This window comes from Crotalus tigris, unplaced genomic scaffold, assembly GCF_016545835.1.
Source record: "Crotalus tigris isolate CLP2741 ecotype Arizona unplaced genomic scaffold, ASM1654583v1 scf7180000017666.27876245, whole genome shotgun sequence".
Classification (NCBI taxonomy): domain Eukaryota; kingdom Metazoa; phylum Chordata; class Lepidosauria; order Squamata; family Viperidae; genus Crotalus; species Crotalus tigris.
In genome coordinates this window covers 289,249-304,985 of record NW_024096551.1, presented here as the reverse complement: position 1 = coordinate 304,985, position 15,737 = coordinate 289,249, and the positions used below count along the sequence as shown (strand labels likewise).

At 36.3% G+C, this 15,737-nt stretch overlaps 1 protein-coding gene across 8 annotated transcripts in view; it reads left to right on the top strand.

The window, feature by feature from the left end:
• Positions 1–10,979, top strand: part of TRAK1 (trafficking kinesin protein 1) — a 121,972-nt gene extending 110,993 nt beyond the window's left edge. For 5 of the 8 annotated variants that reach the window (XM_039336082.1, XM_039336083.1, XM_039336085.1 and 2 more), the window contains 2 exons: positions 1,032–1,134; positions 8,292–10,979. In XM_039336082.1, the coding sequence (XP_039192016.1) occupies positions 1,032–1,134; positions 8,292–9,075 (887 nt within the window). In that variant the 3' untranslated portion in view covers positions 9,076–10,979. Of the gene's footprint in view, positions 1–1,031; positions 1,135–2,538; positions 2,627–8,291 lie in introns of those variants that run through there. The other 3 variants (XM_039336087.1, XM_039336088.1, XM_039336090.1) reach the window with 2 other exon arrangements.
• Positions 10,980–15,737: the final 4,758 nt, after the last annotated feature.

Here is a 15,737-nt window from a genome sequence, read left to right as displayed (position 1 = left end):
TTGGAATGATCAGATTAAAGAAGTGGGCAGTTCATGTAAGGAAGCCCACCAACAACCCTAATTTTAAGCTAATATTAAAGTCCTGCAAGCTGATCAACAGTTATCAGAAACATTTAATTGATGTTAACATCACCCAAGAACAAGACACCAGTTACTGAAAAGAAAAGTTCACATAGTTTTGCCACATACAAATATATAGCTTTGGATCATTTTCCTCAATAAATTGATGAACAAGTATGTTTTTGACCCACTTGTTAATTGGGTTCTCTTTACTTATTTTTAGGGCTTGCCTAGAAAACTGATTATGTTTTAGATCATATTTAGCAGAAATATTAAAAATTCAAAAAGATTCACAAATATTTAAGCAGCATTGTATGCACTATTATTTTTGTATCCTATTTTTTTTTAGTGTCTCTGGGTCTGTTACTGAATCAAAGTGATGAGATACATTTGCTTGGATCAATGTATTGCACATTATTATTAAGAGTCAATTATATATGGCCCATGGAATAAACCTGCTAATAGATTAAGATATTATATTTACTTTTTACAGAATTAGCATTTATAACTTCTATGTCCCCATTCAATACTTCTAATAATGCAGCAATAAGATCAAATGGGTAGCATTTAAATTGTTTAGAACTGGGACAATTTAGCATGATAAATAACTACATTGTTGACTTTCCTAAGCGATATGTTCTACTATTGAAAATTACCATACCAGAGTAATAAGTAGGAAATAATATTTCCAGTTAGTGGCCACCCTAAAACATTCGTATCTGCTGAGAGTCCTTACAGTGAGGACTGTCCCTGTAAAACAAAAGATGTGGCAAGTTAACAAGATTTTTCTGACAGATATTAATACAGTATATCAGAGGAGCTAGAAAATAAAATGTTTTAGAAATGTCAGATATTTATTGCACAGATCACAAGTAAAGTATCATATCACTTTTCTATCTGCTAGTCTGAATATATAAAAGTTCTTCTTTTAATATATAAATGCAAATAATTTTTCTCTCTTTTTAATGTAGTACATCATCCTGGGAAGTGCATGTCACAAACCAACTCCACATTTACGTTTACCACTTGCCGTATTCTACATCCTTCCGACGAGCTCACACGAGTCACACCAAGGTAAGATTTTTCAGAGAGGTGTTTTAGTTTCTAAAATTGCAGAAATGTTAAGTGTTAAATAAACAAGATGTGTTTAACAATTGTGTTTGACACTGTCTCAATTTAACTTACATGTATATAGCCATCCAGAATCTGTCAGCTTGTTTTAGTTGATGTATACCCGGTACAAGTAAAAAAATTAGGATGCCACTCTTTTAATCCATGATATTCTAACCAAAACATTTTTTAAAAAGTATTCCTATATCATTGCAATTCTCATTGGCAGAGTAATAGAAAATGCCTCTTTCCCACTCTTGTTCACACTCTCTTGCTGCTTCTGTTACTTCTTCTTTTCTAGCTGCCTCCCTGCTGCCTCATACCCCTATTTGCAGAACAAAAATTGCAACGTCTCCAAACACTCTTCCTGATGCATGTTAGAATGGCTCACTTCACTGCGTACATACAGTATGAGGAACCGGACCAATCAGATACTGCTTTTTGTTATACTTTTTAGAATAGAAGAGAATCATGACCCCTTCCTACTTTGCTGCTCAGATTATCTCACTAATCTTGTGCTATAGACCCAAAGAGAGGGCTTGATTGGTTCACCTTTCTTCCATTCTTCCTCTTTAGCACTTAGAAACAGCAGTAAGGCCAATGGGTATATTTTAAAACAAAAATGCAATCTCCAGTACTATGGGATTACTACATATCAGTATAATGAAATGAAGCTAATGAAGAATTTTCACAGTTCAGACCAAAAAACTATTTTAAAAAAATGTAAAAGCAGTGTCCCTTATACTCCATAAAGGAGCTTGTGAGTGGTACTTGATGAAAATGGGATGATGCACCAGTCCCTCTGACCTTCTTAATGCCACAGGAGGCATCAGATGATGCTGTAATAGCATGAAAGGGGTGTGTTGAAATGTTTTGCTATTTTTTTTTTTCACCTTTCAGGGGAGTTAAAAATGAAGATGGGAGCAGAAATGTTTTTATTTATTAAATTTTTATGCTACCCATTTTCCCTATAAGATGACCCTGGGCAGCTGTTCCCAACAATAAACTCCCTTCATATCCTTTAACCCCCCATTCCCAAATTTAGCTAGTTCTGCTAAATGGAAGCAGCAAAATCTCAGCATGTGGAGAGGATATAAGTGGAAGGCTAGGAGAACAACACCTGAATGCAGACTTGGGCTCCTTACTTTTGTCCTGTTTATTAAAACCGAAGCATGTTTCATGCAATGTTCTCTATTAAATGGAGATGTATTACTAATTTTAATTCATTTTTATACTCTGATAGGTTTGTAGCTGATGGTCATCTGTATTATTATTATTATTTCTGTATTATTGATTAGAACCACAGTATTATCATGCAACTGCTGGAGAAGAGAATCTCCTTAAACTATGAATGATGCTTCTTCACAGGTCTTGTGAGGAAGACGATGAAACAGCTTTATGTCACCTTATGCTGAGAGGAGATGTAGGGCACACAGTATGACCAGCGTGAGAGGGGGTGAGCAGCACAGTCAGCACCTCTATGCTGGCGGAGTCTCATAAGAGGAATGCTAGTGTTCGTGGCATCAGCTAACTCGAAGACTTCTTATCAATCTTATTCTCCCCCTTTCCATTTTAACATTTAACATGAAGTGACCTAACAAAAATTTCATAGTGCTGATTTTATAGAATCTAACAATAATTGGGGATATAAAGGAAGGTCTTTGTTTTCTTTCTTTCTTTAGTAAATATTCTGGACATTTCTTCTTTCTTCCTCCTCCTCCTCCTCCTCCTCCTCCTCCTCCTCCTCCTCCTCCTCCTCCTCCTCCTCCTCCTCCTCCTCCTCCTCCTCCTCCTCCTCCATCATTGTATATTTGTAAAAGGACTGTTATCGACCAGGAGAATATGTAATATCTTCCTTAATATTTGCAGGTATGTTTGGCTTACAACTGTAGTGGAGTGTGCCCATTGCAATTGTAAATCGTAGAGGTCATTAAGCAAAGTGCCTACATGATCACCTCACGTGATGCCTGCCACAATCCCTGCTCTTTCCATTGTGGTCACTAAGCAGAGTATGGGGTGCCTCAGTAGTGGGGAAAGCTCTGGGTGGCCTTGTCCAGGCCCTCACTGCAGCACCTCTCCATATCATACATGGCATTGGGCTGTCCAGGAAGTGGGTACAATTTGGGAGTGGTCACAATTTATTGGCGCCTGTTTCTAGGACAATGCCACATGACCTCTGTGTAAAAAGGTTGTCTGAAGAATTGGCTGCTTCCTAAAGAAGATCTATGGAAAAACTAAATGGATTGAGTTGTGACAGAGGATGGGGTGGAGCATTTGGAACCCAGCAGAGCAAGAAGCAGAGCAGAGAAGATAGGTGGAGAGCTCCTGCAGCATTCCTGTGGTAGTCGTAAGAGCGGGGGAATTGTCAAGCGCCCAAATTTTGTTCATGTGACCATGTGGATGCTGCAAGGCTATAACTCTGGACAGGATTGTAAATCCCTTTGTTAAGTGCTATTATAATTTTGAACAATTGTTGAACAAACAATTGTAAGTTGAGGATTATTCATAGTGAACCAGGTTAGGAATACTTACTACAATAGTCTTTATGTAGCAGTATTGATGCATTTGGCATTTTAGAAAGCTGAGCATTAATCTAGCACCAAAGAGTTTAAATTTTAAATTAGCTTAGAGATTTTTGTTATTATGGGAAGGATTGCAAGAAATACTGGTATATTAAGGTGACGTTCAACTGGGAAACATTTACACACGCTGATTAAAAGTACAGCTGTTGAATTTTTAGTAAATACTCTGAAACAGAAAATTTATGAGCCTCAGATTGGTTCTCCATCCATGCATGATTTCTTAATGACATATTTGTGTACAATTATTATTTGAGAAACCTTGAAAAGTTCATTTGAGAGAGAGAGAGAGAGAGAGAGAGATAAAATGGAACAACAGCTGAAACTTGGAAATAAACACATTCAACAGTGAATTATAATAATAAAGAAATGGTGGAATTTGGTTAATGATGGCAATTGGGAGTTGTTGGCATTGCTGTTGCAATGCAGTCTTATGAAGTTGCACTTTATTACTGCATCACTTATCAACATCACATAAATTTTGGTCCCAGTAGGGGCTATAAGTCAGGGACGTCCTGTACTACCTTATTCATAAGATATTTGAAAATTTATGTTGAACTTGACTCAACATGGGGTCTTTTTATGTCTGGGTTGAGTAGTAATTTCAGTAGTTGCTCAGGCCTATTACCTTTGAATACACATACTTGGACTGCAGTCTCAAAGAATAAAAGCTTTTTATTTCTACCAGGACTTGCTAGTAGTGGAGGGGGGTCACTTTGTATACAAAAGCCTGCTTCAGGAACAGTAGAACCTAAAGGCAAGATGAAAACTGGGTGACAGTTACAATTCATGCTCTCAGATATATATGTACCCATAGAATCTAAGATCTTTTAATTTTATTTATTGTATGTCACCGATCCATACATCATCATATCTAGCCATATTTCACAATGGTATATCATTTATTATGACTTAGCATAGTCTGATTTTCCACAATATAACAAAACAATTATACTTTTCTATTTTGAGAGTATCTGGTATAAAGAAAACTGCTTCCCTTTTCTGCTTTTCTCCAAATACACTGGTGCAGTGAATACCTTTACCACTGTTCCCACAGGAGAACCAAATAAAAGAAACATCCTTTCAGAAATCTCAGCCATGAGACTTGATTGTATTGATAACTACAATTGGAATTATCTGACAAGAATTAACAAAGGGAAATGTGCAGTGTGGTGGCTTTGTTTTTGTCACCCAAGTTCTGCATACTCTGCGACTCACAAAACCAATTCAGCCCCAATGCCAGTTCCCATGACCCATCACATTGTTTTGAAAACTTCCTCAGATATATCATTACAGATTACAGATGACTTGAACCCTCCACCCAGCCATGACTAAAACATCATGATGAAACTCAAAACCATCCCAGTGTCACAGCTACAGCCTTCTATAAATGCTGCCATTCAAAGACTAGTGTTTTTTATAAGCCCAGCACTTAGGAGTTTTATTTTTATGGACAGTGTATTCTGTAACACAGTTCTTGATACTCCTGTACAATATTAAGCCAGGATTTATTTATTTTTTGTACCATATTACGGAGAGTCCTTGACTTACAACCAAAATTGAGTTCAAAATTTCCATTGCTAAACAAGACAAGTGAGTTTTGCCCCCTTTTACGATTTTTCTTGCCACAGTTGTTAAGTGAATAACTTGCCACAGTTGTTAAATGAATAGTCACGTTGTTGTTAAATGAATCTGGCTTCCCCATTGACTTTGCCTATCGAGGGTCACAAAAGGTGATCACACGACTCAGGGACACTGCAACCATCATAAATAAATGCTAGTTGCTAAATATCCGAATTTTGTTTACATGATTGTGGGACAGCTGAAGTGGTTGTAAGTCTGAAAAATAGTCATAAGTCACTTTTTTCATTGCCATTATAACTTCAAACAGTCGCTAAACGAAAGATTGTAAGTCTAGGACTATTTGTATGCTGCATAAGCCATTATAATTTGATATTATATAAGACTAAACCATAATAGTTGGATTTAACATCAGTGTCCCTCCCCCAAATTATAAACTTACGGTTTAGTCCAAAGTGTAAACATGTACATATCTGTGCCTGTGTTACAACTTGCCTGTGGGCATCTTGTAATCCTTTGCTATTTTAAAATGCAATTAAAATTAGTTTTTAATTGGAATACACAGAACTGCTTTTTCAATGGAAGCTGTCAGACTTACTGTTAATGAGCTAGATTAGTTTATAATCTCGATTCCTAGATTGTAGATGCTAACAGAGCCAAGAATTCTGCTGATATGTATACTATGTCCCCATGTTTAGATGTTTTTCTCTGCCCTCATGAAGCCAACTGATAAAAGTGATAATTTTACACCTAAATATAGCAGCCCAATTTTTATACATAACTTGTTATGAATTAGGAAGATTCTTGCTGCCAGAAATCATCAAAAAGGTATTGAAGCAAGTCATTTATAGTGGTTTAAAAATTGGATATGCACAGAACATTTTATCCTGTCAAATATTAGCCACATATTGTAAGTAACTTAACAAAAATTGGGAATACTTTCACATAGAAATCTCCGTTTAACTTACATAAGGGTTAATTTATCTATATCTTGAGTATCTGCCTCCATTTGGGCCACAATAATGGTGAATTATATTATCTGCCACTGTTATTCAAACAGTTTTTTATTTGTAGGGAGTTTTGCACAGGCTAATAACTTAAATGTTTTTGTACAAAAAAACTGCCTCTCTATCTATCTATCTATCTATCTATCTATCTATCTATCTATCTATCTATCTATCTATCATCTGTTTCTGGGTCCATCTATCAATTATTTATTGTCCAAGATAAATGCTCACCAGTGGACTTAATATCAAAAAGTTTCAATTCAATTGGATTTTTGTTTTGTTAAATTTGAGATACGGCCCCATTTGGAACTTATTGGATAGGCAGAATCTGACTTCTTTTCTTTTGCATTGTATCTATTCTGAAGGATTACATGATTTGTAACCATTAAGATATTAGAAAGGTTTATATTTCATTCTGTGCCAGAGAAGAATTGCTGTTATCCCAAAGGCACTTTTTCAAAAAGTAACTGGAGTTTCTGTGTTTTTTTTTCTCTTGAAGACATTTCACTTCTCATTCAAGAAGCATCTTCAATTCTGACTGAATGCTGAGCACTGAAGATGTTTCTTGGATGAGAAGTGAAACGTCTTCAAGAGAAAACACAGAAAGTCCAGATACCTTTTGAAAAAGTATCTTTGGGACTTTTGATGACTGAGAATCTCCATAGACTGTGTTGCTCTTGTCATCACTGTTATTGGAATGTACTGATGATAGAAATCTTATTATACTATACTTGAAAGACAAATAAATCAAGAGTGTGGAGAAAGGAAAACAAATGGTTGCAACTGGAACAATAAAACAAGTCTCTAGATAACCTGCATGCAACTTAAGGTGTGCATTGTGTGTTTTGCATTATTTAATAGAACTTATTTCTGGTTGGCATTTTCTGACTTACTGCATGAATTTGTTTTTAAAAAATAAGAAGTAAAGAAGTTGGCTCTGATTTGAGATGAATGCCCACTAAGCACGACAATTTTAGACTCACCATAACATGAACTTTGCTTTTATTATATGTGGAGAAAATCATTCTCAACGTTATATAACATATATTAAAAAATAGAGCAACTTCATAACTTTTAAGACTAAAAAACAGTTCTTTTTTAAATTTATAGACATCAAAACATAATTCAGCCCTTTTCATCTTTATATTCAGGCTTATATTTTTTTAAATTATGTGTTAAATAAGCTAATGAAATAAATGAACTTTGTAGAAATAAATATTAAATTTCCTTACATGTCTCCTTAAATATTTACCCTGTGACCTCACTTTCTCTTGAGCCAAGCCATCTCACAAATTTGCTGTTGTGAGGAAAAGGAAGTGGCAATGTTATTGAGAATGTCTTGAGTTGATTAAGAAAAAGTTGGATGGTTATTATTCACAAAGGAATATGTCCATTCTTCATGTAGTATGTTATCGGCCACACTGAGATAAAATGTGTGCAATTATAGTCTATACTTTGCTATATTAACAGTGCTCAGTCATGTGCACAAAAGATTAAATTGTACTTTTTAGGATCATACTATGGATGTGGCCTATTTGCATGGAACTTATATTTAAAACCCTTTTTGATACTATAATTTTATCTTCTGTGAAATTTTCTTTAAACATTATTTTTATTTCAGCTGGTAAGTTGTGCTTACATGTGCCTCATTAGTTAATTATTGTGAAGCAGAAACTGATTCAGACTTAATTATTTGCTATACCTGTGATATGTTTATCATATCCATCTTTTCCTATTAGCCAAAAAGAGTTCAAAGAACTTGATAGGAGAGTGAATTGAATTCAAAGTGTGCCTGAAAATGGCTATTGAGAAGTTATTAATTAAGTAATATGAGATAAACATGGTCTCAAAAGCCTGCAGTCATAGGCCTAGTGTTAGTAATACAATTTTTCCATACTGTGCATTAATATTAATATCTGCAAAGACATTAACTTAGGTTTTGCTTTTTCCTTAGCCTTAATTCAGCACCTACTCCAGCTTGTAGCAGTGTTGGCAATTTGAAAGGCACTCCAGTGGCTACCCCATGTACTCCTCGACGCCTGAGTTTGGTAGAATCCTTCACTAACGTTCGTGAATCCACAACTACAATGAGTACCTCCTTAGGACTTGTATGGCTACTCAAGGAACGTGGGATATCAGCAGCAGTGTATAACCCACAAAGTTGGGACAGAGTGGGCAGGAGCACTCTTCTGAGCACATATTCTCCAAGAATGGCTGCCATTCCTTCCACTCCTCCAAACTCACCTATGCAGACACCTCCTTCTTCCCCACCATTTTTTGAGTTCAAATGTTCCAGTCCTCCTTATGACAACTTCCTGGCTTCCAAACCAGCTAGTTCAATTCTGAAGGAAGTAAGGGACAAAAAGAACATCAGAAACAGTGAGAGTCAGACTGATGTGTCTGTCTCCAACCTTAACCTAGTAGACAAAGTAAAAAGGTTTGGAATTGCCAAGGTAGTAAGTTCAGGGCAAACACAAGCTCTTAAATTAACTGATGAACAAGGACCTCTTTTCTGTGGAACACAAAAGCCTGGAGGCCTGCTGCCTGAGAGTTTGCCTTTGGGTTGCCCAACTGCTGTGACAACTGCTATTGGAAGCATTCAGTTGAACACTGGCATTAGAAGGAATCGAAGTTTCCCAACGATGGTTGGTTCAAGCATGCAGATGAAAGGTCCATCAACTCTAACCCCTGGAATCCTAATGGGAGCAAACCTTCCCAAGCAAACTAGCTTACGATAAATGGCTTAATGTATTTCAAGCTCCTCCTTTAAACACTTTTTTTCTTTCATTTGCTATTGAGTTTGACAAATCAACTTTGTGCCTAATTGGAGAAAGTGTAAAATTTGTACAGGATGTAAATATGTATTAGATGTATTATAGATGAATCAGGTCACTGTTTTGAACATTTAACATGCTAAAATTTTGAAAGGCTGTTTTGTTTTTCTTTGCACTGAAAAAAAGTGATCCTTGCATAGGGAAAAAGAATGATCAATTCTCTAGTTAGCCTGACTTAACACTGAGACAGGATCATTTGGCAAGGATTACCGTTCATGCTGTCAGGATTGCAAAATTTCAGGATGGGTGATGAATTCTGTGAGGAGTCTTCATTTTTCATGAAGTATTTATCATAGCAGTAGCTTAACATTTTGACTATTTTCTTTGGCCTTTGTAGTAAAGAGAGAACATTGTACTTCAGGGGTCACATTTCTAAGTGATTTGATTTTTTTTCCTTATGAAATAAACTTGAAATAATATGTACTGAGAAGCATTGCTAAGTGTGCTCTGTGCCTCTACTGTTGTTTTGTAGCCTGATCATATTCCATATTATTTTTTTCAAAGCTGCCCTGTTTAGAAAGTAAAAAAGTATTTAAATAAACTTTTGCTGCAGACACTGAAAAATCATGATGACACACACAAAATGAAAGTAATAGCCTTAAAATTATTCTTTGCTTTAATGAGGATAAAAACACTAAAATAAATATCTCTTTCCTTGGGAACCAAAGTTATCTAATGAGTTAATAGTAGGCCTCTTTAAAAGCCAAATTTAAATCTATAATACAAACATGCCAAAATAGCAAGTGCTTAATGTAAAAGAAAGGCATTTGCAGCCACTTTCCACCTCTCTAGCTTTTGAGTTACTGAAAGTTAATAGTTTTATAAACAAAATATAAAACATTATTAGTTTAACTGATGTACTCACCCTTTCTATCAAGGATGTAGTTACCAAAAATTAGGGAGTAATTTTAATTTTTGTCCTAGGATTTTAATAACTTTAGATTTTAAATAGTTCTTTTCTCAAGGATAATGACTTTTTGTTATAATAACTTATAGTTGCCTCAGTAAGCCCAAATCAAACTCTGATTTCTAATTATTTGTTACTAGTTACAACTGAATCAATTTGGTCTCCAGCATTTGGAGAAAGCATAAAAATTCTGCTTGACTGAAGAACATAAATCTGTATTTATGTATTTATGTAAATCTGTATTTCTTACTTTTCAACTTGCGTGGTTTATGATCCCAAGTCTCATTCAGACAATGCTTAAAGCAGTCCAGTATGTAGTTATGGGGGATGGGGGGTGGGATTAAATAGAATGGAGTACAAAAAGAACTTCACAATCTAGGAGACTGTCATCGGATGCCTCTTAATTTTACAGGAGGTTCTTATAGGAACCACACAAAAGTGATTATGTAAATCATGGATATTTTAGAGTTATTTGGAAGCAATTGGTATATATGGGTTGTATGAATACCAGTGTTTTTTTGGCTTTTAAAAACCAGTTTCTGTTTATTTATTTAATGCCAGTACATCAGTCTCCACATTATTTCTATGTATTTCAGTTGTGCCAGACTTTTAATTAAAATACACACACATACACACTTGGTGGATCATTCAGTTCAGTACTGCAATGAGCAGTGAGCATGTAGATGTAGAAGAATGAAATAGGGTAAAGTACATGCCACCAATTTTTGCGTGTGTTTTCAGAGTTTTGTTTATTCCACAAACTTTTTACCAAATTGTAATTGGCTCTACTTTCCCTTTGTGTATGGGCATTTAATTGCAAAAATGTGACATCTTTTCATTTGGATGTATCAGAAAGAGAACTAATAAATTGATAATTTTAAATAAATGAAAAAAACCATGATTGTCTGAAGTAATTTTCATGTATTCTCAGCCCATAATACCATTTGTGAATTAAAAGAAATAAAAAGCAAGTAAATCAGGAAGCTTTATTATTATTATTTATGGAATAAATAAATAAGACAGTGTTATTTATCACTTACTTATAGAAGACAGCCAACTATGGGAAGATGACGTAGTGCAGAGTTCCCCAACATTTCAAGCTTTGTGGACTGGTGGGAGGGGAGAGGAGATGGTGTTGTGCAAGCATGCGCAAGCAGCTCCATTTGCATGAGTGGCATGCACGCGGGCCTGCTACTCATGCAAATGGAGTGCACTTGCTCGCCTCCTTGCACAAGTGAGGATGCACATGTGCGCACACTCACTGGCCATTTCCATGGTCCAGTTGTAATCCCCCCACGGCCCATAGGTTGGGGACCTCTGAAGTAGTGCATTAAATAGTATTTATATTTTCTTTAGAATGAAATGTTGGACTAATGAATTATATATATTTCCTGCTTTTGCTTTCTGAGTACTTTTTCTAATATTAAAAAATATGTAAAATTACAGAAGAATACTTTAACAGAATTCAGCAATCTGTTTTTAGGCAAGAAAAGATTTCTGGGAATATTTTACACCAGATATTTTATTTCATTGCTGGCTTTTGATGGTTTTTGAAGTCAATTCCTAAAGTTGGCTTTGAGGTATTTCCTAACAATTTGCCAAAAAACTAGTGATAAATACCCAATCATTTGTTTTTATGACATTAAATGAAAAATAATATATGTGTTTATATATAATCAAGTATCCTGAAATTATCTATGTCTATACTGATTCTTAAAGAATTAAATATATTTAGACTGTAGGAATATTTTGTTAAGATCCCGAATTTGCATCTAATGCTAAACTAATTTGTTCAGTAGGAGTTTATCAAATAGAATGCTTGAGTTCGTTTAATGCATTAAGCCAAAATTAAATAATCCATAATATGGTTTGCATGGTATCTAGGCAATATCTGAGAAATGGGAAAAAAGTATGATCAATGTTGTTGTTGTTGTTAATTGCGAAGTCGTGTCCGACCCATCGCGACCCCATGGACAACGTTCCTCCAGGTCTTCCTGTCCTCTACCATCTTCTGGAGTCCATTTAAATTCACACCTACTGCTTCAGTGACTCCATCCAGCCATCTCATTCTCTGTCGTCCCCTTCTTCTATTGCCCTCAATCTTTCCCAGCATTAGGCTCTTCTCCAGTGAGTCCTTCCTTCTCATTAGGTGGCCAAAGTACTTGAGTTTCAACTTCAGGATCTGGCCTTCTAAAGAGCAGTCGGGTTGATCTCTTCTAGGACTGACCGGTTTGAACGCCTTGCAGTCCAAGGGACTCGCAGGAGTCTTCTCCAGCACCATAGTTCAAAGGCCTCAATTCTTTTGCGCTCAGCCTTTCTTATGGTCCAACTTTCACAGCCATACATTGCAACTGGGAAAACCATGGCCTGGACTATACGCACTTTTGTTGGCAGGGTGATGTCTCTGCTTTTTAGAATGCTGTCTAGATTTGCCATAGCTTTCCTCCCCAGGAGCAAGCGTCTTTTAATTTCTTGGCTGCAGTCCCCATCTGAGGTGATCTTTGAGCCCAGAAAAATAAAATCTGTCACTACCTCCATTTCTTCCCCATCTATTTGCCAGGAATTGAGAGGGCCGGATGCCATGATTTTGGTTTTCTTAATGTTGAGTTTCAAGCCAACTTTTGCACTCTCCTTCTTCACCCGCATCAAGAGGCTCTTTAGTTCCTCTTCACTTTCTGCCATTAGAGTGGTATCATCTGCATATCTTAGGTTGTTGATATTTATCCCGGCAATCTTAATTCCAACTTTTGATTCATCTAGCCCTGCCTAGATCAATGTAGACTGTATTATTTTAATTGCAGAGATTTATGAGATAGCCCCTGAAGAAGCTGTGTGATGATTTCTCAGACTACATATTCTAAGTATATAATTCTGAATCCCATCTACTCCACAAATATCCAGGAAGTCTTTGGAAATTGAACTGCCTTTAGAGTTAGCATGAATATGATCAGATTGCTACTGTTGCCAGTAAAACGTCATAGAACAATGGTGGCGAACCTATAGTACGGGTGCTAGAGATGGTACTCAGAGCCCTCTCTGTGGGCACGCGCGCCATCGCCCCAGTCCTAGGCCTTCAGCTGGGTTTTATAAAACCTTTTCACTTTAGGCCTCCGCTGCCGTGTGCAAGAAAAAAAAAGTTCAAAAAAAATCAATCAGTCAATTTCAACTTCTTGCAGGAAAAAAAAAGATCTTGCAAAGTTGGAATTGATTGATTGAACTTTTTAGTTCCACCCAGTCTGCCGTTACCACTGCAGCCATGCCCACCCAATGGGCCACACTCCCCCAATTGGCCACACCCAGCCAATGGGCCACACCCACCTGGCACCTGACCATGCATAAGTGGGTTTTGGGTTGCAGTTTGGGCATTTGGTCTCTAAAAGGTTTGCCATCACTGTCAGAATAAAATATCTGTTGATGTCTACTGATTCAGGATCTAATGGTTGGTCCCAGAATGGAAATGTCTTCTCTTAATGATTCATAGGAAACACTGTAGACCTTTTCTGTTGGGCTGATTTTTAATTGCTAAATTAAAACTACCCTTTTTAAAACGTTCATTAACAACCTTCTGGAAAAATGACACACCATTTCCTTCATTTTTGTCATTTTTGTGCTACAGCAACAACACCAAAGACAGCATATAATTTACAATAATAATGGGAAAATGCTAAACACTATGAGAAATAAAACTTTGACTCGTAATTTACTAAAGATCTAATGAAAAAGTTAATCCCTTATAAATTCCTAAAGCCACAGGGAGGTGGTTGGCCAAAAACTGAAAGAATGCACTCGGGGACTTGAAAGGGATTGCATCTCCATATATGGCAAGTATTTTAAAATGCTTTTTCTGAGATGGCTTCTGTGTGCAACTAGAGTGCATGGAGCTAATCTTTGATAGCCGGTTGTGAAACTTCTATGGACTGAACAAGTGGGATAGTTTGGTCAATATATGTAAATTGGGAGGAAAGTGGTAATGAGAAAGTCTTTATAGGTGAATGGATTCATGTTGTTGTTAATTGCGAAGTCGTGTCCGACCCGTCGCGACCCCATGGACAATGTTCCTCCAGGTCTTCCTGTCCTCTACCATCTTCTGGAGTCCATTTAAATTCACACCTACTGATTCAGTGACTCCATCCAGCCATCTCATTCTCTGTCGTCCCCTTCTTCTATTGCCCTCAATCTTTCCCAGCATTAGGCTCTTCTCCAGTGAATCCTTCCTTCTCATTAGGTGGCCAAAGTACTTGCGTTTCAACTTCAGGATCTGGCCTTCTAAAGAGCAGTCGGGGTTGATCTCTTCTAGGACTGATCGGTTTGAACGCCTTGCAGTCCAAGGGACTCGCAGGAGTCTTCTCCAGCACCATAGTTCAGTATGGATTCATAGCACTTCCTAAAGGCACCAGCTGCTTTTATCTACATATTTTCCCTGTTTTGTATATATTCATATCTGTCACTGTATTTGGGGTAGAGAATATTGTTGACACGGAATTAGGGGAAAACAGAAAGTATTAATTGTGAATATGTGCAGATGACCCTGTTGTCTTTGGGCACTTGCAGCGTTATGAAAGGATAGCAAGGAAAACACCCAATGTCTCAATCCACCTGAGAACATACTGTACAATGTCTTTAGGGAAACACTCAGAAGGAACATTTTTAGCTGCTACTGCTTTCTCCCTTCTCTATGGTGTGCCAGCCATTCTGGGTGAAGTCTTTGTGTCAACTCTGCTAGGTCGATTGCTTATATAATCAAAAAGTATAAATATAGGGATTTTCTGTCATTCAGGGCTTCTCTCTTTGAGAGGGGCCCGTCTTTGTTCAGCTGAATAAAAACGTAAAGCTTTAAGGCAACTTTTTGGTTTCTCGTATTTCTTTATCAAGCAACACCTCAGAGCCTACACAATAATATAATATTCAAATGGGTAAGAAAGACATTTGCTACAATGGCTATATGGCTTTTCCCATTCTTTAATTCTATGACTAAGGAAAAGCAAATTAGAGTTAAATTCTGATTTTCTTCCATGAAAAATGAAATACTTAGTGGATTTCCTTTAAAACCTTATAGATAATATGTAGTGGATTGGTTATATTGTATATTTTATGAATTATGGGGTTCGCTGCTTATTCCACAGAAATTTGTGCAATGTTTATCATATTTTTCTACTTAATACATTATTTCAAATATTTTTCAATAACAAACTTCACGCTGATTGTATATGTCAGTGGGATATTTCAGTCAATTCCTGTGATATATTACAAGATTGAAGCATATATTTGTCAGTGGTCATTTATAAATTTCATTTTTCAAAAAAATCTATTTCGAAAAATTTTACTTTGTCCATTTGCTGCCATTATTGTGTCAGGAGAGGGCGCTCTTAAACCAATGCAAAAAGAAGAGCAATGTAGCTCAGTAGATAACCATCCTGCCAAAAATATAGCTCAAATAAAGCTGTTGGTCTGCTTGAGACTAAATAAATCTATTTTCTTTGCTTTCTACCTCAGAATTCAGTACCAATATGTACAAAAATAAATATAAATAAATATCTTTCATGATCAATCTTAAAAAAAAAAATAACGAATGAATGAGAATCTCAATGCCTAGGCATGAATGTTGTCTTTTGCCGTGAATAGTACAATTTATTGGAAACATTTACTGAGACACATTGGA